At 38.7% G+C, this 25,461-nt stretch overlaps 1 protein-coding gene across 1 annotated transcript in view; it reads right to left on the bottom strand.

The window, feature by feature from the left end:
* Positions 1 to 25,252, bottom strand: part of LIX1 (limb and CNS expressed 1) — a 50,766-nt gene extending 25,514 nt beyond the window's left edge. Inside the window, exons 1-2 of the mRNA XM_032156762.2 lie at positions 25,138 to 25,252; positions 7,008 to 7,171 (exon numbers count right to left, since the gene is read on the bottom strand). Of these exons, the coding sequence (XP_032012653.1) occupies positions 7,008 to 7,171; positions 25,138 to 25,219 (246 nt within the window). The 5' untranslated portion in view covers positions 25,220 to 25,252. The remainder of the gene's footprint in view (positions 1 to 7,007; positions 7,172 to 25,137) is intronic.
* Between the last annotated feature and the right edge of the window lie 209 nt (positions 25,253 to 25,461).

The raw sequence follows: 25,461 nt of genomic DNA, 5'->3' as shown, positions 1-25,461 counted from the left end.
GAATTAATCAAATTTTCTTAGTCATTCTCTACTGGGAGAAACTTAATTTTATAAACTTAGTTTATTGTGATTTAAATGTACTTTTAATTCCATGGACTTTGAGAAGACTCATTTAATGCATAAAAGTATAAAATGCGTTTTTATGTCTGATAATGCAGGTTAAGTGTGCTTACTGCCTTAACTAAAATAAAACACAATTAAAATACTCCTCACCTTGTTTAAGGCTGTATGCTCCTTGGAAAAATAGTTTTTCTAGATATCAGCATAGGCGATGGCTTTGGTTTGAAAACCAGATTGGCATAAAAATCAAAACCCATCAAATGAATTCATTGCCTTTTAGAGACAGAGCTTTGCAAGGAGCTCATCTGCACTGTGTGCCACCCCTCATCTCACTACTCTGCAGCCCTGTTTTGCAACACCAAACATTGGTTACAAATGGAAAAAAAAAAAAAAAGGTCAATCAACAGTTTGCCTATGGAAGAATTGAATGTCTCAACTTCATAGAGTGCTTGGCACTATTCAACTAGCCTGAGTACCAGAACCCAGTGTTTAACACCTGTACTTATTTTCTGTGAAGCCATTTTAACAACAAAATACTTAGGTGAAAAAGATATAATGCCCTGATGAGTAAGTGTCTCACGCTCCAAATAGATCGAGCTATCACATCAATATTTTTGTCAGGAGGCAATTTTTATTCAATCGTAATTCATGCACATAAATAATCACATGCTCTGGTACTATATTCAAGGAAATTTTTGCTTTTTAGTCAAAATAAGAATGAAATTCACTAATTCAAGTCACTCCAGCAGACTATATGTGGAAGACCATGTCACTGACTTGAAAGCAAAACTTGAATCGCAAACCCTTTAAATCAAAATATAAAATAAGATAAAATACTCAAGTTCCCTTTTGGATTTGGAAGCAAAAACAGCTGCTGCAACAATGAGTGGCTTTCCTTCTGAGTTCATCAAGAGGGGAGCCAGACGTGGATCTGATGGCCTTTGCATTGCTCTATTGTAAAAAAATGGAAATTACTGCAAGTTTTCATGGTCATGATATGTGGCTAGGGAAGGATTAACTGCCTAGACAAAAGTGGCATGAAGAAAATATATCTAAAATACATGAAATACTTAATGCTGGTAATATTAGAAAATGATTTCTTTTATAAAAGATCCAATAAGTACTAATGTGTTTCAATACAACTTTCTGAAAAAAAATTTTTAATCAGTAGGTTATTTTATTTATTGTTTAGAAATGCAGAAATAAAATTATATTTTCACTTCTCTTTTTCTATTCTATAGTAATTTATGAAGGCCTGGTCTAAAGGCAGGGCTATGGCTGCTTTTTCTCTCTCTCTCTTCCGTTCTCTCTCTGTTTCTGTTTTTTGTAGATTGTGGTGTCAAGGCTAACTGAAAATTCTTTAATTAGCTTTCATGGACACAAGCTTCCCATTTACTTCAGTGAGAGGCTTCTTTGCATAAAAAACCAGTGGTTTGTATCCATCAGAGTCTTTGACTGGACTGCTTTCCTTTGATTAATCAGAAAACTAAAGTTCAGTCTGAATACTACTTTCCTAAAGAATGAATGAGCATAATCTCTTACAGCTTTCATGAAACTGCCTGAAACCAGAGGGATTAGTCCCACAATCCGGTCCCATACTCCACTTCAAGTATTTTCAATTACTTGGCACCATTGGTGGTGACGTCCATGGCTCACTAAGAAGGCTACTGCTGGCATAATGGTTTCTCCATGTTTCAGCACATGGTCTTGGCATTAATAATCCATCGTGAAATGATTTGTAATGCACAGGGGTGACATTTGATTATGTGAAAGGCATTGCAGGAATGAGCATGTAGGCTCTTATAGTCCAACTGCTGGCAAAAACATGATGAAATGTTATATGGTGAAAATAGCATTTAAGATGGTTTCTGAACTGACAAAGAAAAGTGTAAGCACATTGCTTTAGGAGAAATGTTCTTTCATTTTTCACCCCTGGTTTTCCTTCTCAAGTCATATTTTGGAGGGCCAAATGGGTGAAGGAGCCAGATTTGGCAGCCAACCACCCAAACACATTTTCAAAACATACTTGATTCAGGAAATTCTGGATCCTTTTAAGCAAAGATGTTAACAGTCCTCCTGAGAGCCTTAAAATATGATGATTTAAACATAAGGAAAAGGGGACCCTAAAATGATCAGAGAAATCACCAAGAGGCCTCCCTCCTGAAGTTTTCAGTTTTTCATTTTGTTTTCTATTTCTTTCTTTCTTTATTTTTTTTGTTAAGACCACAGGAGGATGTTGAATTTATTACCTAAGGGAAGTGCTATCATTTTGGGTCAAAATTTATGAGATGATAGGAAAATTTGTACTTCTCTGGGTAGCAAAAACAAAAACAATAACACTAGAATTTCTTACACTCATATCTTCTAGATCCATTCACCAATCTGTCAAATGCATTATATTCTAGATAGAGTATAATGAATGTATGAACAAATATAATGCATGCCTGGGTGTGAGTACTGCCAAATCTTGGTTATTTATGGTCCTAAGAGTCGGGTAGGGAAAAAGTTGCTATGCATAAATTAAATCCAAGAGAATCATAAGGTATTTTTAATCAATACTTTTAAATTCATCCATTTTCAAAACTTTAACCACAGATATGAACAAAATAATATCAGCTGATTTTACTGTTACTGACTTTTCCTTCCTAGCCCACTATCTTGCAGACTTAGATGAATGATCTTAGCTGACTATTGGTTAAATACAAGAATGGACAAACATTAACTTCATTTATTCTTCGGATTTGTTATTCATTCATTTGGCTATTCACTTAACACAATTTATTAGGCACTTTATGCACTGTATGCGAAACACAGTGCTTGAGGTCATGGGGAACATAAGGATACACACCCCATCCCTGGAACTTACATTTCAGTAAAGGGAAAGAACATGCACATAGGTAACTGGAGCATACGGTAGAAAACATTAAGTCTAGTAGAGAAACAGAGAACACTGCTTTGGGAAATCACATGAGGTAGGGAGTTCCATCAGGGAGAATCAGAGAAAACTTTTTGTTTTCTCTGAAAAATTTTTGTGGAGTCCTGGAAGATGGTCAGGGTTTAGACATAAAGAGAAGGTGGCAATAGCATTTCCTAAGTAGATCTCAATGTGAGTATGGGAATGGTTAGGAGAGGTCAAGACATGCATGAGGAACAGTTAGGTAGAAGCATCAAGTGTCAGAAGAGGAAATCGGGGAGATAAAACTGGAAGGGAAAGTTGGACTAGCTATAGAATCTTTATTGCCAGAGTAAGGAACGTATGCTTTAATAAGAAAATAATAGGGAGCCATTGAAGCCCCCCTTTTTACTTTTTATTTTGAAATGCTATGCTTATATAAGAGTTGCAAAGATTGTAAAGAGTTCCCAGAAAGTAGTCCATATCATCTAAGTTTTCATGTTTCAATGAATAATGATTTATATAGTGTTCTTATATTACACTCCTATGATTATATTCTCTCTTTAATGCTTAGTGTGGTGTGTCTGTTTTCCTTAATCAGAAATGCCAAAGATCTGTCTTTCTTATTTGTCTTTTCAAAGAAACAGTTTTTGATTTTGTTAACCAAGTTTGCCAGTTTTTGTCCCATTTCAGGGAGCTAATGCCCCCTGAAGTTTCCCTAAAGCTACGTATATGTTCAATCTAATTTTAAAAACAGATAGTGCACATATGCAGTATCAAAGAAGTCCCTTGATCTACCTTTAAGCAGAATACTGTTTCTAAGTCCCACATAACCACAGAGCTGTGCTTTTCTTTTGTTATGATTCTGCATGGAATATGGTGGGCCATTTCAATTTGACAACCTATGCTTTTCTTTAACTCAAAGAAAATTGCCTCTGTTATTTATTTCCTCCCCTCTATTTCCTTTGTCTCTTTCTAGAGCTCCTACTAAATTGATGTTTACCTGCAAAATTTATCTGCATGTCTCCTGTACTGTCTTCCATCTCTGTCTTTTTGCTCTAAGTTCTAGAAGACTTTACTTAGTTATTCCTTACTAATTTGGCTATGTCTGCTCCTCTATTTGCTCCTCTTAATTCTTTATCCTTATTGTTCTAATTTGGCAAACATATTTCATTTTCTTGCTCCCTGCTTGCTCCCTTTTAATAGCTGTTTTAGAGAGAAATATCCTTTCAAAATTTTGTGAGGATATTAACTGTAATACTCTTTTACATTCTGTGCTGCTTGAATTGTTTTGTTCTTTTGTTTGCTTGCCTTTGGTCTTTTATGCATTTGGTTTTCCTCAAATGTTTGGTGATCTTAAGTTCATTGACATAGATGGACAAACAAGTACATTAGTTTAGATGGCTGACAAAACCTTCCTCTATGCTTGAGAATGTCTGTTTCCCTAGAGGGGCTCCCCTGAATGAGAGGACAGCTGGGTGCTTCGTATTGAATGGGGTGTGTTGACAGGCAGACTTCACCTTAGGATGCTCAATAATGGACCTGCAGGCACATGTGGGTTGGAGAGCCTCTTCCTCAGTGGCTGCCTTTCTTTCCCCTTTGCTGCCTCTCATCCGTGTCTTTGGTGTCTAGGGTTACATCAAGCTCTGTTCTGAGGCTTCTATACCCACATTCAAATCATCCTCGTCAGTCAATTCACTTTCATTCACCAGAGGTAAAAACACACTGCTGACTACTGTTCGGAGTGGGGAAGGCAACACCTCACTGGCTGGATGGGTCGGAAGTTTTGAAAGCAGTTTTTGATTAGCCTTAAAATTACCCCAGGACTGCCTCCTCCTCTTTGCATTCGTTCATGTGAACCTGGAGTTTCTCTAGCTCTTCTTTACTTTCACAGTACATTTCTCCTATATATATTTAGATTGTGGCATCTTTGCCCCTAATAATTTGATTCTACTCTCATCTCCCAGAGTTGCTTCAAAGTTCATCTCTTCCAATGGCACCCTTTCTTCTTGCTTAGCACTATTGTGAATTTACTTATTTTAAAACATGTCTTTGACATTTTAGGGAATTTCAGACTAGAAAAGAGTTTGAAGAATGTGCTAAATCCACTCCATCTTGATTCAATCTTGAGACTTTTTTAATTTTTATTTTATATTCTAAGAGTTCATCTTGTTGATTCTGGCCCATCTTTGCAGGCTATTTGAGAACTGTCTGAATATGCAGTGGCTCAGTTTTAGTTGTCCTTCCCAGCTTTAATTATGGCTTAGATGTCTGGAAGCCACTGATGCCAGTTTGACCAGAATGTGTTTTGTCTCCAACTCCCCACTGGACAATAGGCAACGTGCTCCTATTTTCACAAGCAGTGCTGACCACAAGAGTAGGAAGGAGCCCTCTAAATCCTTACGGAAGGACACTGTCTCTACTTCTAAACCCCTATTTTACTCTAGCAACTGTAATCTAATTTATATCCCATTTTCTCCATTGACATTACTTTTCAGAAGGTTAATAAGGATTTCACATTCATCACAATCAGTGGAAACATCTCACTGGACATCTGTCCTGTGGCTGACCGCTGCTCACTTCATCCTCAGTCTCAAAATGTCACATCTCTCGGTTTCCATAAATCCCCTCTTCTGGTTCTTTGTCTCTTTCTGGGCAATCTCTGGGCTTTTTAGAGAAATCTTTCTCCTTTTATTTCCCCCGCTGAAACTGTTCCTAAGAGCATTCCTTGATCATCTTCTCACACCACACATTCTCACTTGGCAGTGGTACCTGTAGCTGTGGCTTCAGCTTAGAAATGTAGAAGTTCAACACATATCTCTTTCTTGAGCTTCAGGTCTTACTTTTTTTTTTTTTTTTTTTTGGATAGGGGAGGGCGATTGCTCTTCTCTGGCTTCCAGGCACTTCACAGTTTCTTCGTCCTCACCTTTCACATACCCGCTCCACTTCCTCCTGTGTTTCCCACCCAGTGGCCAAAGCCAGGGCTGACCACTGGTAAAGGTGAAGGTGAAGGGACTTCATTAGGTATGAAAGTATCGTCCCAACTTTCACTCCTAATGAAGTCCCTTCACCTTTAGCTCCTGAACATACTGCGTTTGTAGCTCGTCTCCATGGGCACTCATCACTTTCAGCCTCTCAGCCATTTAAATCGTTTAAATCCAAAGCATCTTCACGCTGTGACCCGAGTAATCTTTCTGAAGTACATTTGAATACATCACTCTTCTGCTCAGAATCCTTCAAAGGTTCTGATTTTATATAGAATAAAACCTGTACTGCTTTGCAAAGTATGAAGATCCCTTATGGTTTGATGTGAGTGCCTACCTGTCCTCTCCCAACCGTTCCTTGCCACACACATTAACCCTTATGCTTTCCTAATTCTGAAAATGCTGTGGTTCCCTATGCTAAGAATGTCATTTTCCCTTTTCCCATTGGCCAAGACATCATCAACTGAATGCCTCAGTTCACATTTATATTTCCTGTGAATCCTTCTTTGACTTCCCTGGGGCAGCATAGGTTTGTAGGTCTGTTTGTTAAATTATACCCTTCCCTCACTCAATGAAGGATTTGAAACCATGTAAAACAGATACACCTGGTAACAGGATACAATAAATGAGTGACCTAATAAGTTCAAAGGGAGAGTAAAGGTAAAAATATAAATAGTATCAGGTATGACGTTAGTCTTAAAAATTATATGATATGAAGTTCTCTAGACTTACACTACAAAAAAATTACCTGAAAATTTGCCTTTGGGCTTTTTAGTTGACAAACTAAGAGAGAAACTTGACTACTTATGAGTTTCGTGGTATCCATAAGCAAGAAATAAAACATCTTTGCCAGTTATTGAAAATTGAGGGATAATTTACTCAATTAAAAGGGTATTTATAAAGGATATTGGCAAATTTAGAAATTGCTTTCCTGTTGTTTTCATTCATAGGATATGGTACAACTTTGTTCACTATTTCCAAGAAAATTTGTAATGTTACCAGTTTACAAAAAGGTTTACTTTATTTTAACCCAATGAACTTTCATTGACAAATTAATGTCTACTTCTTACCTGAAAGTTGCCAAAACAGCTTCCCCCTGGGAGGGTCACATAACTCACAAAGGGAGGCCCAGGAGCTGGCAGTGACTCATAGACCACCACACCTTCACTTGGGAATGCAGCCCTCTGCTGCTGCTTGCTTTCCCAAAATTCCTGTAACATTGACACAACGTTCACTGAAAAAGACAACACACCATCAGTTATTAAGGATGGACATAATCTGGTGCAAAACCAAAATTTTATTTGCAAGCTGGATTCTGTAGCATGACAGTTCCAGTTTAAGTAGAGCTGGGTATGTGGATAGTGGGGTGGGGGGGCTTTTAGCTGTGAAAGAATATACTTTATTTAAATATATTTAAAGTATGCTAAAATATACAAATTAAACCTGTTATTTACAAATGCAAATGTGTATATTTCTTAATGAGTAAGGCTCAAGAAGTGGTTTTGGTGCCCTAATTAAAACAATATAGCAGTATTTCAAATTTACTCTATAAATTAATTTTTAATATAAAAATTAAAAATCTCATTCTGCTTTGAACATTTGTCTTAATAGACTTTATCCAGAGCTGTGATTATCTGTGGTCCTCTTTATCATTTCTCATAGATTCTTAAGCCTGCAAAGATTTAAGAAGAGAAAATCAGAAAGAAGGGAACTCTTTCATGCTCCTTCCACCCCAGTCTAAACGAGAATGAAAGGCAGTTGTGGAATAAGCAGGAGGCTGGAAAAATCCATGAGTGAAACTAATAACATGAAGACCTTGTTAAGGACAAGGTCTGTTCGAGTATTTCAGAAAACATAGTAATGGCTAGAGCCATATGTTTTAGATTAAATGACCTGTGATAGCCTGCAGAAGTTCCAGATCAAATTAGGTTGGTTTGTTTATCCTGTACTGCAAATTAAATTGTAGAAATTAACAAGGATAATAGAATCGTAGAGTCAAAAGTGACCTTATAGGTCATGTAGGCAAAGCCCTGCCTAATGCAGGAAGTCCTTGCCAGCATTCCTGACAGCTGCCCAGCTGGCCTGTACCTGAACATGTGGAAGGAACTAGTACTTGCCACAACCTGAGGCAGCCTATTTCAACTGCTAATGGTTCTGTGAAAAGGTCCTTGTAGGAGTGAACTGAAATCTGCTTTCTTGTAAGGTTCATGCAGAGGGTCTACTTCTCATTTCTGAGGCCTCAAAAAGTTTATTTCCTTATCCACATGGGAGCCCACTACTTGTTTGAAAGCAGTATAGGACATCTGTTGTTTTGCTTGCCTGGCATTCACTTCCCTGTTTGTGGAAATAGCACCGATATTTTCCCTGAAGAATCATGTAGTCTCTAGGGGTGCAGGTGGGAATTTGGCCATAACCAAGCCATTTAGGGACAATGAATGTGTTGAAAATGTTGAAACTTTCCTTTTTTCAGTGGGGTTTCTGGAGCGGTAGGAGGTAAGCATGGTGCTGCCCGAGCAAGAGGAAAATCTGGCTGAGAAGAAAGCCCAGAGAATGGTTCAGTAAAGAGATGGAGGAAGGCTAAGTTTTGACGACATAGTTTGAGCTCCTGGTTCCAGCTATGCCCATAATCCAGGATCCTTGATTGGACTTGAAATTATCTAACCAACCCATCTGCTTTTTCCTTAAGCCATTTTCAAGTGGCATCTCTCACTTGCATATGAAAAGTACACTAAACAGACAACACTCATGTTTTTTCAAGTTCTAGATTAAATTTTGCTCTTTCAAACATGTTTTGTGTAACATGGCACCTATGCCCTTTGCCATTATCCTGAATATATTCTTGGATCTGCTTTAAAATTCTGGACAGTGACATTTTTCAGAGAGTCTGGAGTATCTCAGAGTGTGATCTGGAGGCAAAATCATTGTATAGCCGCTTTCTAAGCTGTTTACTAGAGCACTGGGTGTCTGCACCTCCTATACAGGTCACTGATCAACTTCATGGTGTATAGTTCAGGCAAATTCTGGCAACTCCTAAGGAACTGGTTGCCTGTGTATATTTAAAAACTGCAGTGTTTAGTAATTTAAGAAATGATTTGGGAAAGAAATTGGGAAAATGTTAAGAGTAGTGAGGGGATACTTGAATTAATCAATAAAATACATATTGAATGGTCAAGTTGAGAATTGGTCATTACAGAGCCTTTTAATTTTTTTGAAAATGTTTGAAATAATATTCTTTCTTTTCTTTTTTTTTTTTTTTTTTGAGATGGAGTCTTGCTCAGTTGCCCAGGCTGGAGTGCAGTGGCATGATCTCAGCTCACTGCAAGCTCTGCCTCCCTGGTTCACGCCATTCTCCTGCCTCAGCCTCCCAAGTAGCTGGGACTACAGGTGCCCGCCACTACGCCTGGCTAATTTTTTTGTATTTTCAGTAGAGACAAGGTTTCATTGTTAGCCAGGATGGTCTCTATCTCCTGACCTTGTGATCCTCCCGTCTCAGCCTCCCAAAGTGCTGGGATTACAGGCGTGAGCCACCGCACCCAGCCTGAAATAATATTTTCTACTAGTTGATGTAACTGAAAATAGAATTAGAACTTTTATTTTCTAAACTATTTTTCTGTCCCCTACTCTCCTCCTTTCCCTCCCACCCCTGAGGAAACAAATATCTATGAGCTAGCTGACTTGAGTCTCTGCTTGCAGCTGACCTCCAGAAGTCAGCAGAGATGTCCTAAAGATTGAAGACTGTAACTAATGCCAGTAGCCTGTTGCTCTTCTTGTCAACAAGGACTATTAGCCTCCTACTTTGTCAGTCAGTTGTTGACTGGTGTTTAGCTGAGAAGTAGAGTAGGAAGTTGAGGACCCATGATAATCTAGGTAAAATGCATGATAATCTAGGGAAAATGAACACAAGAATTTTGGCATGTAAAGCTCTTGGGATTAAAGAGTTTGAAGGTATGCACTAAGTCAGATTTCTATGTGAATAAAAGTTGAAGTTTTCAAATTTTTCATTCTGCAATTTTGTAAGATTTCTCTGATGATCTCATAGATGTCATCACCCGCCAAGAGTGCAATATGTATACATACAGACACATGATCCATCTTTCTATCTATATCTGTTCTTGTCAACTCGAAAACCAGACAAATGAAGTGCAGAGGGAAGAAGGCCAGCTTGCCGTTTGGAATTCCAAAGATTGGTAGATCAGAAAATGCTCTATTTATGAAACACATCCTTCTTTATTTTGGGGGTAGCATCAACAAGGTTAGTGGACAATTTCAAAGAAAATACGAGCAGAGGGTCAAGAGCTGCTGAAGAAAATCACCCAAGTTTGAGAATAGGCGTCAATCAATACGTAGTTAATCTCTAGGTGCAGTTGCACCTTCAGTGCCCAGCCAATGATCCTGCCTTTCATGTTACAGAATAAACTTGAGCTACCAAGTGTGCAATATCCATCCCTATGTCTAGGGACCCATCTGCACAAATGCTCAGCTCCACCTTATTTCTTGCAGTCTCAAATGAATTTGTGCTGCTTTTCCTGGAAATTGGTCTCTTAGTCACTCCCATGGCCTATTTTTAAAAGTTCCCTCCTTGTTCACTCTTTCCCAGCAGCCAAAAGTATGCTCAAAACAACTGTTAAATGAATAAATGAATGAATGAATCAATCAATTAAATGAAACACTCAATCTTGGAACTATGTCTGGCTCCTAGTTATTAAAATGCTCCCAATATAGCCAAACTGCTAGAAAGAATATTCCACATTGACTATCTCTGCTTCCTTATGTTCCATTTATTTTTAACCCACTGCAAGTAATGTAGGCTTTCCTCTACATTATTCCACTGAAATTCCTACAAATAGTACCAATTCCTGGTTTTCAGTCCTTATTTACTTGACTTCTTAGCTGTGTTTGACAAAGCTGATAACTTTCTTCTAGAAACCTTGTTTTCCTAGGCTTTTCCTCCTCAGTCTGCATCTCTTCCTAATCATTTCTCTTTGGTGTCTTTTGTGGATTTCTCTTCCTCTGCTCACTACTCACGTTGGCTAACATGGAAATCTTGTCTTGTCTCTTCTTGGGTCTCTTCCAGCTATTCTCCTTGAATGACAGAACCCACCATAATATACACAGACAGCTCCCAAACTATTCTCCTGCATCTCCAATTTTGTTATCAGACACTGCCATTTGGATGTTGCAAAAACTCAACATATTTTCAAACTCAACTCATTTTCTTTTTCATAAACTCTTCTCTTCCTCCTGAATTACTTTTCTTTCTCCTGAGTTACAAAAAAAGTGCTGTTATCATCTACCTAGTTACCTAAATCAGAAACTGGGCATAAACCTTAAACTTAATTTCCTCTTTCAATATCTAATAAATGCCCAAGTTTTGTCAGTTTCATATCCTGATGTCTCCAATCAGCATCAGTTTCTTTCAGTCTATACTGCCATTACTGCATTGGTTCATGCTCACTGTATCTCATCAAGCATACCACAATACCCTCCTGACTCCAACCAGCTTCCCATCCAACCTATACTCCCACTGTTTTCAGGGTAATATCACTGAATCTCATAGCCGATCAAATCACTCACATCTTCAAGTCCTTCTGTGGGTCCCTTATTAACTATGGAATGAATAACTCCTTGGCAAGGCATAGAAGACCCTATGTCTCACTATTCTCTCTTGTCCTAACCTCCTCTCCCCAAGTTCACCCTTCAGGTTGCTCACTCCTATGCTTCTTATGCTTCTCAAAAGCCAGTACTTCCATTCATCCTCCTGGAATGCCCTTCTTTCCACTGTCTATTGTCTTCTCGAATGGTACCTACTATTTTTCAAGACGTGCTTCCAGATCAGTTTCTCAAAAACAAAAACAAAATAATCTCAAAGCCCTTGCTAATGAAAGTGCACGCCCCACCCCCAAGAAACATCATGGATATCACTTGGGAACTTGTTAAAAATGCAGGATCTCAGGCTCCACCCTAGGACTTCTGAAATATAATCTGCTTCTTAACAAGATTAAAAAAAAAACTGGTGCATGTTAAAATTTGAGAGGCCTTGCTGTAGGAAGAAGTGACCACTCCTATCCTCCTAATGTACCTATTATTTGCATTTTCCCATTTCATCCTTACAGCACCCCCTTGAAATAGGTATTATCATCCACATCCTACAAAGGAAAAAAAAAAGAAGTTGAAGGTGTAATCACACAGCTACTAAGTCTTAGACCTAGGATTTTTCACCTAGTTTTGCCTCTATAGTCCATGTTCTTGGTTTATCCTGAGATACTCCGTAGTATAATAGAACTTAAGTCATTTTCATGCTGTCTATCTGTAATATAGACAATGCTCATTAGAGAAAGAATCATATCATTTCCCCACAACCCCTGGAACATAGTAGAAACATAATAAATGTTAGTCAAGTATTTGAATGTTATCAAAAGTATAGAAGATAGGCTGCATTTGTGAGGCTGTTGGTAGTGTAGGCATGAGAGCCTTCCCAAGAATTACTTCATTTACCTTTTTCCGTGAGCCATTTTTCTGACATTTGTTCTTGACAAAGTCAAGTGAAAGAAAATACTTTATTTGCACATTTTCAAACAAGTCATATGACATGTTTCCAGCTTGGAATTGTCATACAGAATGAGCAGTCCATGTGCATGTAAACAGACATCCTTATCATCAGTCTTCAGCCAACTGCTCTGGTTTAAGCGATGGTGTAAATACCCACAGACTGGCTCAGGAGGGGCTGTGACTGAGCCTCTCATTCCAGCCCTTTCTTTCAAAGAACAAAGGAGGGACCTCAAGAGAAATAAGACTCAATGACAGAGATTGCTGAGGGGCTTGGTTTCCCTGGTAGAGGGACATGAGCCTTCTGGCAAGGCCAGGTCTCTGCCTGGTTCTGCCTTCCACCTCAGGGTCAGGAAGCTACAGAAGAAAATGCATTATCTATGGCTTTGCATTGTTTCTCCAAAAGTTTGGTAAAGTTCTTTTTGAAAAGTTTCTACTCTCTCCCAGTGGACACTAAAGGGAAGGGACTTTATCCACAGCCAGGACAAGATAAATCAGTCATACAGTGAATCTAGACACTGGACACATGAAGCAGTGACTCCTAAGCTGGAGCTCTGGAGAAAGCAGAGGGGTAGCAGTTGGGCTGACCCTGAATTAAGGATGAGCTGAGCAACACTTCTGGTTCTGCCTTTAACTTTTGCAAATCATCTTTTGGGTTTGCTTTTGTCAAGGTAACTGATGTTTAACTGATAAAGTTACAATAAAGAAGCAGAATATCAAATCCCTTGCTGAGGCAAGGGACGTAAGAAGTAGAAGGAGAGAGAAGTGTTAGGAGGGATATTAATAATAGCATGAAATCCAGTTCCCTTTTATGATTTCTATCAGCTTAGAACTGCGGACAGTAAAGAAAGTAGTGTACCTCTGAACTGACTTTGCAGATCGAGCTTCTTAATTTCATTCTACTACCCCTAATTGCTTTCTCTAACACGGTGATAGGCCCCTACAGGAGTTTTAAATATTTTGTGTTTCAATAACAAGAAAATGTGCCATGTAGTTTATAGACATGAGTGTGGCTACTTTCTTCTTCACTGTATTTTGAAATTTGAACACAACAGGGTTTTCAGAGTAGTATTAGATCCCCAAGCAAGTCTCTTGTAAGTGAGGTTTTCATTTTCCCCTTCCTGAAGCTTCCTTTTTTTTTATTATAAAGTTCAGCATTGAGGCTTTCCCAGTTAACTGATGAAGACATCCAGCAACATGGAACACCTTGGTTATTTAACCCTTGACCCTCTCCAGCAGAAATTCCTGATTGGCTTCATTCAGCCTGGACAGTCTCATTACACCTCCCTGAACACATGTTGCTTATTTGTTATCTGTACCTTCGTTCAAGTTCTCCCTCCTATTTTGAGTGTTGTGTCCCTCCCCTCCCTTCCTTCTATCCAGTTTACTCCCACACTTCAGGGGAAATGACACCTCCTCCATTGTGTCTTACTCACTGGCTCCTACCCACGTGTGCCTCTTTTTCTGAACTCTTATTCCATGAGCGGCCCTATGTCTTAGCACTTAATCTCCTTTAAACCATGCTAATAAAATGGATGTGGTGCTCCTGGCTAAATGTATCCAGTCAAACTTGGCTGTACTTCCTTCTGGCCAGAGGAACGAAATGCCTTGTAGTAACAATTCATCTTACAGAATACAGTTTTCTGTTATTTAACTCACAGCACACTGGGATTCTAGAGGGCAGCAACTCTGGCTCATTCTTCTCTGTAGCCTCCTTGGTATCCAGCACAGGCTGGATACTCACCTAGAAGCAGTCATTGAATTCATTTGGAATCTAAGAAACCTCGACATAGTCTAAACAGCTCTAGTGCAATTGAGCGAACATGTAGAAAGTAAGTGAAGTCACTGTGATCCACAGCGTGGTCAGGACTTAATTCTGGAATAGGAGGTTTCATGGATAGACCACCATGGTGTTCACACAACATGGGTGTGTTGGTGGCAACCATGTCTCAGCTGGAGATGGCAAAGTGGGTAGAGAGAGATGAAGTGTGGTCAGGGTAGAAACGTGGTTGCTGGCTGCCTACTCACTTGGGTTGTATCTTCACAAGAACTAGTGCTTAGCAAAGTCCTGAACAGGGATAATAAGTCTGTTTGTCTTGGACGCCAACACTAATTGATTGATGTTGACTGCCTGAAGCACTCTGTTGGAAGGAATTGAAAAATACCATATGGGATCAGTGGAACAGAACACCATAATTAACCTGCAGTGTGGCACTGGCATGTCTATGTGCTGACCCTGACTTTGATGCTATGAAGTAATAGAAAAATCCAAGACGGGTCTCTGCCCATAGAGATTTACAATCTGACTGGAGAAATAATATATTCATCATGTAATTAGTGAACAAAATATTAGAGTGCTAAATTGTGGAACAGAGATGATGTTAAAATGACATGTAAAATGTAAAATTTATGGCAGAATAATTAAATAAATGCAAGGGGAAGAGTAGATGAATGTGGGCTGGAAAGGTCAGGAAAAATTTGTGTAGGAAAAAGGCCTAAGCTGAACCCTTCTCAGAGGAATGAGGTTGAGGGAGGGATGGGTGAAGGGAGAGAAATAATGATACTCCCACTGAGAAACTGTGTAGGGAGCAATAGGAAAGAGTGCCAGTAGGAAGGGATATGATTTGACAAGAGACAGGGTGAGAGGACTTAGCTTCTTTTAATAACTGGACGTGAACCCCATTGCCTTGGTGTCCCAGCTTTACCCAAGCAGGAGAGAAGGGTAGGAACAGAGTCCCTTGTCCTTTGCCCTTGCCAAAGGTGCTGTGCTGCCTGTGGTGGCTCCATCCATGAAGAGGTGGAGCCACAAGGAAGGGCCCGGATCCCCAGAGAGAATGTGTGATTGCTCTTGTGTATCTGGGTGAGCCCAAGGTAGAACATTTCTCTGAGAGGAGCCTGGGCAGAAAAACCCACTAGAAGTGGGTAGGAGATGAGTAAGCAAAAGAGTCTTCTTTCTGCAGCCTGGAAGGAGATGAAACCCCTTCAGAGAAGGACATCAATAATTGGACACCCAGAGGGCATTATACTCAACACTCAGGGCTTATCATGTGTGTGTGTGTGTGTGTGTGTGTGTGTGTATGTATATATTATATATATATATATATATAATATATATAAAATTGTATTTTTATTTTCACAGATTGGACAATGAGGATGCCAATAAGGATATGTGATCTATGTTTTCATAGGGAAAGTTTGAGATGTAGAGAGTTTAAATGCTCTGTGGATTACAGGGTTTGTTATAGAAGTGTCCTCAGATACAGGCATGAGTTCATTACACAATAAAATATGCACTGAATCTTGTCTCTCCACTTTTTATCAACAGACAGGAAGTTTCCTTAGTAGTTAAAAGCCTGTTCTCTGAAGCCAGACTGTCTGGGTTTGAATCCTGTTTCTATCACTGCAAGATATCTAACCACCCCATGCCTCAGTTCCTCATCCGTGGAACGTAGTGTCTACATCACAGGGGTGCTGTAAGGCTTAAAATGGGAAATGCTCAGAAAAGAACTTCACACATAGTAAGTAACTAGAGTGTTGGCTGTTATTTGTGACTGGAGGAGGTAGAGGAAGAAAAGAAAAGCCATGAATATATGTTTTCATATTGTATCTTTGAAACAAACTGTTCCTGTATTGGAAACTAAGGCATTAAATAGTCCAGAAATCGTCTACAACCTGAAGATTCTCTAATTGAACACATTGTGCTATTTATTTCCAAGATAGGGGCAGACTTCAGGAATAGAAAAGAGAGAGATCTTTTGATAACATTCACTGGTAAAGTCAGAACTCCCTAATAGCCAGAAAATAAATGGATAAAATGCTACGTGTCTCAAAATTTGAAAACGTGGATTTTTTTGGTCCCAATTGTTCTCTTTCCAATGGATGCTAAAGGCAATAGACCTGCTCCTAGCAAAAACTATCATGAGGAGCTAATTTTATTTTAAATTAATTTTCATAACAGTGTATGCTTCAGGAAAGTAGAAACAATATAGTTCATTGCTCAGTTCAATTACCTAATATGACACAAGTCCTGCATAGAAGACAGTCATTTGTCCACAAAAAGGGATCTTAAAAATCCATTATAAATTTGACAGAAAAAAAGAACAAGTTTCTTTAAGACTTACGTAGGAAATATTCTAGCTGGGTAGAATTTCCCTTGTAAAAAACAAAGACAAATTGGAAAGGCTGCCATTTAAGGATAAATCATTAAGAGGCTTTCAAGATAATTACCATATTTCTTTTTTCTTTTTCTTATTTTTTTTGAGATGGAGCTTCACTTTTGTCGCCCAGCTGGTGTGTAATGGCGCTTTCTCAGCTCACTGCACCCTCCACCTCCCGGGTTGAAGCGATTCTCCTGCCTCAGCTTCCCCAGTAGCTGGGAGTACAGGCGTCTGCCATCACGCCCAGCTAATTTTTGTATTTTAGTAGAGACAGTGTTTCACCATGTTAGTCAGGCTGGTCTTGAACTCCTGACCGCAGGTGATCCACCCGCCTCGGCCTCCCAAAGTGCTGGGATTATAGGCGTGAGCCACTGTGCCCAGACGCCATATTTCTAAATTGATTATCTGCCTCTCAACAGATGGATTTATGTTATGTAATATTTTAATATAACCTTTAATTAAATTATCCCTAGCAGGTGATATTTTTAAATAAAGTTAATTAGCATTTTGTATTTTAGCAATTCAATCATGTACAACTTGTTTTTTACCAATGTTATTTCCTAGTTTTCTTGAGGAACAACAGGAAAAGGATCCCTAAACAATTTAAAGGGCAAGCTCAAGGTGTGACGCTGATTTACCATTCATCAAAATGAGTTTAAAAATGCAGTACCTTTGGGTTTTGTGCTGGGCTTAGCTGAACCCCAGGACACTGACAAACAGAGTTGCTGTCTAGTCGTTTATAACTATACTCAGCCTTTCCCAAGTTTTGGCCAGGCTAATGGAATCTTGTGGACACACAGGGTACAACATGTAGGAATCTCGGGCCCCTTTTTCTTTTGTGTAGACACTTTCAAAGGTAGCCACAGCACACAGCAGGACTGAGACAGCTTGGAGTCTTGCTTTGTTCCCAGCAGAGGGACTTTCCTTTGGTAACGCTCCCAGGTCAGAGCTTAACTCTTCAGCAACTGGAAAGCTGGTTGTGTTTCTTCTTTTGTTTGCTTTTTTTTCTTCTTCTTCTTTCATTCCCACCCCTTACCCCAAACATTTTCCTAAGGAAATTATGATCCTTCAGGTTGTTTTACAAAGTTAACCTCTCAGGAGACTCTGCAAAACATGCAAAAGGGATATCATACTTTTTTGTTTAATTTTCACCTTTAGAATTTAAAACCGATGAACTGTAAATCCTTTTAGGGGAAAATTTAAATAACACTTATTTTATGTATATTTGGAAGCACAGGATAATTTTTTAAGGAAGGAGGGGAAAAATTAATGAAGGTATAAGAGGGAATCACAAATACAAAAAGTTATGAAGTATACCATACTTAAGCAGCATGCCTGATTTCACATACGTGGTTTATACGTGCACATTGGGTCAGATGATGTCATTCAATCTCAAAAGCTGCATAAAATAGAAGCCTGATGTACCCTATTTATTCAATCAGAAAGTACATATCTTTCTCACATTCTATTGGGTAATGACATTGCACTGTCTTTAAAAGAGATTTTAGGCCAGGCGCAGTGGCTCACACCTGTAATCCCAGCACTCTGGGAGGCCGAGGTGGGCGGATCACTTGAGGTCAGGAGTTTGAGACCAGACTGGCCAACATGGTGAAACCTCATCTCTACTAAAATTACAAAAATTGGCTGGGTGCGGTAGTGGGCCCCTGTAATCCCAGCTACTTGGGAGGCTGAGAGAGGAGAATCCCTTGAACCTAGGAGGCAGAGTTTGCAGTGAGCTGACATCATGCCACTACACTCCAGCCTGGGTGACAGAGCCAGACTCTGTCTCAAAATTAATAAAAAATAAAAATAAAAATAAAAAAAAGAGACTTTTGAGGACCAATGATTTTAGACAATCAATAAAGGATTAGTCATGCTGGTTGCTTTGCTGATCAGTTCTTCTTAGTCAAAATGGTCAAATAAGTGTAAAAAGTGGCTTTGTATAATGCATCTTCCTTCCCTGGAAACAGTCATTATAAGAATGCTCAAGATCCTGCCACAGCTATCTAACCAGGGTTTATGTACAAGGCACAGAGTTTGGCTCTAAAGAGCATGGTGCATGCATGACTTTCGTGACTCACAGTCGGGGGTAGATCCAATGGATGAATGTAAGGATGGGCAATTTAAGCCATTGTACCAACATGGCATATGGAATGATTCTGAGAGAGCGTGATAGGGCCAACCCAAGGCAGAGTTCTAGGCGAGTGGGTGTGTTTCTTTAGAGCCCTGACTTTCTTGATGCTGTCTTCTGTATCATCTGGCTATCAACTTAACCCTGCATGTAATTAGCCTGTGATAATGGAGTCAGAAGATAAACGGCTTAAAAGGGTCTTGGCACAGTTTATTTCATCGTAAAGGAGAACACCTGACAATGGGGAGAATCTTACCCCCTTTATGTGAGGAAGAAAAATCAACCATTGGCAATCCAAAAATGTCTGATTGTGCACCTGCTAGGTGTGTGTCCCTGTGGGAGTTACCTGGGGGTTACAGAAAAGTACAAGGTACAGCTCTGCCCTCCTAGAACTTACAACTTAGGTGTGGACAAAAACACCACAGTGAAGCCATAACACTTAGTACAGAGCCACATGAGGGAAATGTAAACTAAATAGCACAGGCCATAAGTGCCAAAGGAGTGGTGACGAAATGATGGTTTCTCACAGCTGCTTAACGGGATGAGATCAAAATAGGGATCAACTGATTATCATCGCAGGAGGAAAAAAAAACCAAAACCATAATTCAAACATTTCATGGACACCAGAGAAAAAAATATAAAGAACTATGGGGAGTGTAATAATTGTCTATTTTGTCAATATTTATCTTTCAATAGGATTTTTTTTTCTTTTAAAATAGAAATGTTTTAACTACCTTGACAGACTAAACTTACATGGGCATTTGAACATGGAGGAAAAGAAGTAAGAGCGTTTGGGGTTAAAACGTCAATATGAAATCTATTACAAAAAGAAGATTCTTTTATGAAAGGCTTCTAAAGTCGTCTTACATTTCTTAAATCAATCTGTAGCACATAATCAGTAAAACCGTGTCATTTAAACAGAAGATCATAACTTAGAAACTCACCCTTATGCATCTGTATCCTATTATGGGCTGTAACTTAACACATGAGTTTCAGAAGTTGTTAAAATTGAGTTCAGACTAACAAATCTTAACTGTTAAAAACAACAGCAACCACCACCAAAAACCTCTGGTGAGATGGGAGAGCAGTCAATGAAGAGGTCCCAGCTTTGATCTCACAGGATAGGTGTCTATCATATTTATTTTGATCTGTTAAATCTTACTTATCTATGAGAAATAAATGTACTAGGACAGATGTAGCCATAAAGTGATCAAGAAGCTACCTATTTTTTCCATTTTAAGAACCCGTCTTCTGGGGTTGAGACTTTTATACATTTGACTTTAAACTCTGTCAAAAGTATATTTACTGCAAAAAAAAAAAAAAAAAAAGGAACCAGCTCTTATGCCATCGATAGCTGTACTAAAACTTACATTTCTTCCTTAGTATAAATTCAAATAAAAATAGGCCCTCTGATAAATAAAGTAAAATTAGCATTTGAATAGGCTTCAGTCAAACAGACATCCACAGTTTAGATACTAAAATTAGCAGAGTTCAAATTCCTGTAATGAAGATGCACTCATTATTTTAAAATAAGCTAGCAAGCACTATAGGGTTTATTTTTGTTTGGCTGTTTTTTTTGTGGTTTTAAACTGTATTTTTTCAGGGGTGGTGGAATGCAATGCAATATATATAGGGATTTTACTGCAGAAGAATCTTCAGCCTTTACATCCTACTCCATTCCTTTCTGTGAAATGTGAAAACTATAAATTTATCATCAAATTTATTGATTTCACATAACTGTACTAAAAAGCATGGTGGATAAAGTACTTGACTCCTGAGGATTCTTGCTCTCTCATGCTGCATATAGCTAGATTCATGATTACTAAGATGTTTTTAATAGCCCTGTAGTCTGGTCCAGTTTTTCCAAAGGGTAAAAAACGTACTCTTTGAAGTAAAGTATTCACCTATCTGATATAAATAAAACCTTTCATGCAGAAAAATGTTCTCCCAAATGGAAGAGTTAGTGCACCTCAAATATGTGAGAAATTTGCTTTCAATTTTTCAACGCTTAGTAAAGGATCCGTCTTACTTTTTCATTATAAAATTTGGGAAAAAATATCAGTGAAATCTTACATGTCACTTCATAAGTCAATGCTAGAAACCAACTCATTCTCGTGGCTACAGTGACAATTAAGATACTTTTTAAACCATCCTTTTGAGAAAGTTTCCCCTGATTTTGGCCTTCAGTCAGTGAAAGTGGTTTCTCTTCATAGGCATGTTTGACATTTACAAATCTTGCATCTTGTCTGAGTTGGCAAATGGTTTCTTGCTAAGAAAAAGCTGCAGTGTTCCCTAACTTAGGTATTCGGATGTGTGCCTCCAACCGATGTCAATATAAACTTTTCCCCAATGCAACATAAGGCCATAAACTTCCAGAACTAATTTAGGATCACTGTTAACTCCAATGGCTCCCTATTGCTGGCATGTCAGCATGACCCAACCTGCCTCCTCAGTCTGTCTCTGCCTCCCTCAGCACATGGTTCTTGTATTGCCCAATTTGTCTTTGGACAAGCTGTTCTATCTCATCAAAAATTATCTTCCCCTCACCACTTTCTTGTCACACTTCTGTTAAATGTGATTATTTAATGGGCTCCCACTGTGCTCCTGGTAGAGTTTCTTTTTCTCCCCTCTGTTTTCCTAAGAGATATAAGTTGAGCATCCCAAATCCAAAAACCTAAAATCCAGAATGTTCCAAAATCCAGAACATTTAATTGCTGACATGAGACTCCAAAAATGTTCATTGAAGCATTTCAGATTTCAGATTTTCAGATTTGGGGTGCTAAGGTATATATAATGCAAATATTCTGAAATCCAAAAATAATCTGAAATCTACAACACTTCTGGTCCCAAACATTTCAGATAAGGCATACTCAACCTGTACTGCTATCACAACATTAATGACATGGTAACTAGCACTTCTGAGAGGCAATGTCTCATAGTGTTTCAAGGTGAGGAGTTGGAAGACAGAATTTGATTCCTGGCTCTATCACATACTAGCTGGGTGACCTTGAGTGACCTTGGGCACGTCATTTTAACCTCTGTGTGCCTCAGTTTCCTCACCTCTAACAACAATAGTACCTACATTACTAACTTACTGTGAAGAATAAATGTTTCTAGTACAGTGCCTATCACATGATGAGGACTTGACGTCTTAGCCTTACTTTTAAATGGTTGAAGGAAGAGCCCAAAGATGGCAGATAAATGTATTGTGCTCTTGTAATATGAAGAGTTAATATTCAGATTAGGATCTGAAAGCATAGCTATCTTGAAGTCATGTGGTGATTTCTTTTGAGAAGTTGCACAAGGAATTGTCAAACAGTGGCAAACGAATAGTAAGTTCACACACTTCTTCAAAAGAGTGGACAGGGGCTGCTTTTAGGATAGCTCAGCTTTGGTTGTGATGCATGACACATGAAACGAAATTGGATATTGCACAAAGCCAAGAATGGAAGGCAATATGGAGACAAGCTATACTTTGCAGAGATTCTGCCTGGTAGTGTGGAGACTTCCAGTGCTACTTGTTTTAAAATAGAGACATTTATGCAGGGGAGAACAGTCCAGTGTCAGCTTACATGAACAAATTTCAAATCGGGAGTCCACCTTATTTAAAACCTCTTTCCATTATTTTTCATATGAAATGTGAAATAGGGAAAAGGAAAAAAATGTGTTATGGAATTTATTTCCTTCTAGAAGAGAAAATAAAAAAAGAAACAAATCACAAGTATTGCCAGATGAACGCCTTGTAAAAAACAAAATGACAGGTTTAATGTATTGCAAAATACCATTTGAAGAGCTTCCTTGTCTGAGAAAGCATTTGAATTTTATTTCTTTAAATGAACGTAACTATTCCCATGTGCATCTGTTTCAGACCAGAAAACTCTCTGGGTGCTTTTTCTAACCAACTTGAAGAGAAAATTCAGTTACTATTGCTTGTTTTTAAGCAAATCAAAAGCCAACTGAGGGCAATAAATGAATTGCATGATCATTTACACTCCCTGCATTATGTATAACCAAACAGTGAAGAGAGAAAAACTGTGTTTGCATTCATGGAAGAGAAATTTAGAAAAAATTTAAGTGTTTTGTGTGTGCATGTGTGTGTGTTTGTGTGTTTGTGTGTGTTTACTCTTTTGTTCAACTGGGCTGGGTTTTAAAAATTCTTGGATCAGAGTTCATCTTGTAGGAAAGTAAGGTAGCAATTTTTCTTAAGGAATTGGCAGTGATGTGCTCAAGTGCTCAGCTCTTTCCTCCTGGCAGAAAGAGCTTGGAGCAGGTTAGAGTGGAGGAGGAGCCAGGAGTGACTAGGAGGAGAGGGGACTGCTCAGAACCTGCCATTCAAGGCTGGTGGCAGCTTTTTACAGGCTGCCAATCGGAGTGTGGTGGCAGCAACTTATGGGTATGCCAAAGAAAATGGGTCCATATGCCAAACTCTGGCGTGTGCAGCACCTACAGCTTGCCAGGGCAATGGCACAGGCTCCAGACAGACTTTTAATGTCCTGTCGCAGAAAGTAAGCAAGCCCATTCCCACTTATTCCACGAGATTGGTAAGTGGTTGGATGTTTTAAAGTTAGGAAAACTCCTGGTACAGAAATGTGCCATTTGGCTTACTGTCATTTAGTCATTTTTCAGATTAGAAAAGAAGGGACAGAATCAGCAGTTTAATATTCACATCTATTAAGCCATGCAAGCAGTTGCCGAGAAGCAGTCCATTCTAGGGTAAACGGACAATGCTCTCTGGTCAAATATAGGTTCTATGTTAATGAATGAAATACATAAAACAGGACACTTATTTGTTCTCCCATATAAAAGAAGTCCTGCAAAGTCCTGGATGACAGAACTTAATATATGCTTTATTGTAATCCTTTTTCTAGTCTATCTTCTCTTCTAAACCGTAAACAATCGCAGCAATTTAGCTCGGCTAAAAAATGAGCTACACAGTTTCGCATTTGAACTTATTAAGTTTTCAATGAGCCAGTGAAAAATGTCCTCCCTATTTTTTTTAACTGCTTCCCCTATTTAAACCCTCAGCATAAGAACCCTGGTCCTATACAATTTATCCAAAGCTTGGGCAGCCCGGGAGCCCTTTTATCCCTCACTAGTGAATTCACTTCTATTGTAGGAGAGAGACATTCTTTCCTTCCCTTTTTACTTAAAAAACATAACAAACCTGAATAGACTCCAGGCTAGAGTAGTGGAGAAGTGATTTTTATTAGATCTACATAGTTATTGGCAAATGCTTAAAGACAATATTTAAAAAGAGAGAGAGGGAAAGAAAAGGCTTCCACTTTATGCCTTAAAGGACAGATTGGTTACAATTTAACATCTAAGAGGAAAAATTTATAGAATTAAATGGCCTAACATTCCTCTTTCCTCAACATGCATATGAGAAATCTAAGCTAAGAGGACATCTGGAAAGGAACATTATTCAGCAATCAGAAAGCAAAAATTCAAACCATTGATGTTTTGATGGAGACAAACATAACTAGATTCACAAAGAGGAAAGCTGTAACCTATTGAAGTTAAAAAAAATTCCATATGCATTTTACCTTTTGGGCAGTTCCATAGCAAAGTTCTATTTCAGAAGCCCTTTGTAATATGAAACCCACTGTAGATAAGATACAACATGAAGATAGTCTGTTTTGCAGCAGCAGGAAATCAAATTGGTTCCAGAAACGAAGTTATATGACAAATGGTTTAATAGTATTGCTAGAATTGGAAATCTTGATTGAATTATTTTTAAATCATTTAAAAAAAGATTTTGAAATAACTGCCATGCTGTATAAATTGGTGGTGGTGGTCAGGGGGTCCCCACAGGGAGTGTTGCTGAGGTTAGGAGGCATCTCATTTTATTGGCCTTTTAACTAAACCATTATGATCTGTTATCAAAATTTAAAAGCTCAGTGGTGATTTACTGTTAATTCTGGTTTGCAACAAAAATTTTCAGACAAACACGATACTTGAATTAACATAATTAATATGTGTTGTGGAGTATTAAAGAGGTTAACAAATATTGATGTATTTTAGTATCATTTCCAAATTATTTTTAGGTTTAATCTCAGCTCCAGTCAGCTTTGCTTTACTTAAAAAGCATCAGAAAAAGTTCATTAAGTCTTAGGCAGGTCTTGGATTGTAGAAGAGACTTCTAAATAGTTAAGAAGATGTATCACTGACAAAATAACCCAGCGCCTAATGCCTGTAGGTGAAATGAAATCGTTCTTCTGACTGAAGTCAGGAACAAGTTAAAATATCACTTAGAACACAGCATACGACTGCAGAGATTTAGGAGAAATCTTACTTAAATAGGATGTGACTTGACGTTTAGGACTATTTTCTAAAAAGTCAAAAAACTTTTCCCCTTTCAGTACTTACAGTCTTTGAAGACTAGAGCCGGATCTCTGTGAGGCAAGACTTGGGCAATGATGTGTCTCAGAGATTCCAAGGTTCTGTCCATCTTGGGTCTGCCTGTGTGAGCCTCCTGTACAGAGTGTCCTCATGCCTGAATTCTTGCAGTCCTGGGCTGAATTTCTGCAGCTCATTGATGCACTGGATTACCAAGGAATCCCTTTTAACATCTGCCAATCAGACATTTCCCAGAATCTAAAGACCCCTCAGGGGGCCCTCTTCCCAGGCTCACTTATCTTTGTTGTATGCTGAGCTAATTAGCTCGAAAGGCTGGCTGACAGGCGGGTTCCC

This window comes from Hylobates moloch, unplaced genomic scaffold (assembly GCF_009828535.3).
Source record: "Hylobates moloch isolate HMO894 unplaced genomic scaffold, HMol_V3 SCAFFOLD_6, whole genome shotgun sequence".
In the NCBI taxonomy this organism is placed as follows: domain Eukaryota; kingdom Metazoa; phylum Chordata; class Mammalia; order Primates; family Hylobatidae; genus Hylobates; species Hylobates moloch.
The sequence above is the reverse complement of the archived record's forward strand: the minus strand, read 5'-3'. Positions and strand labels throughout refer to the sequence as shown.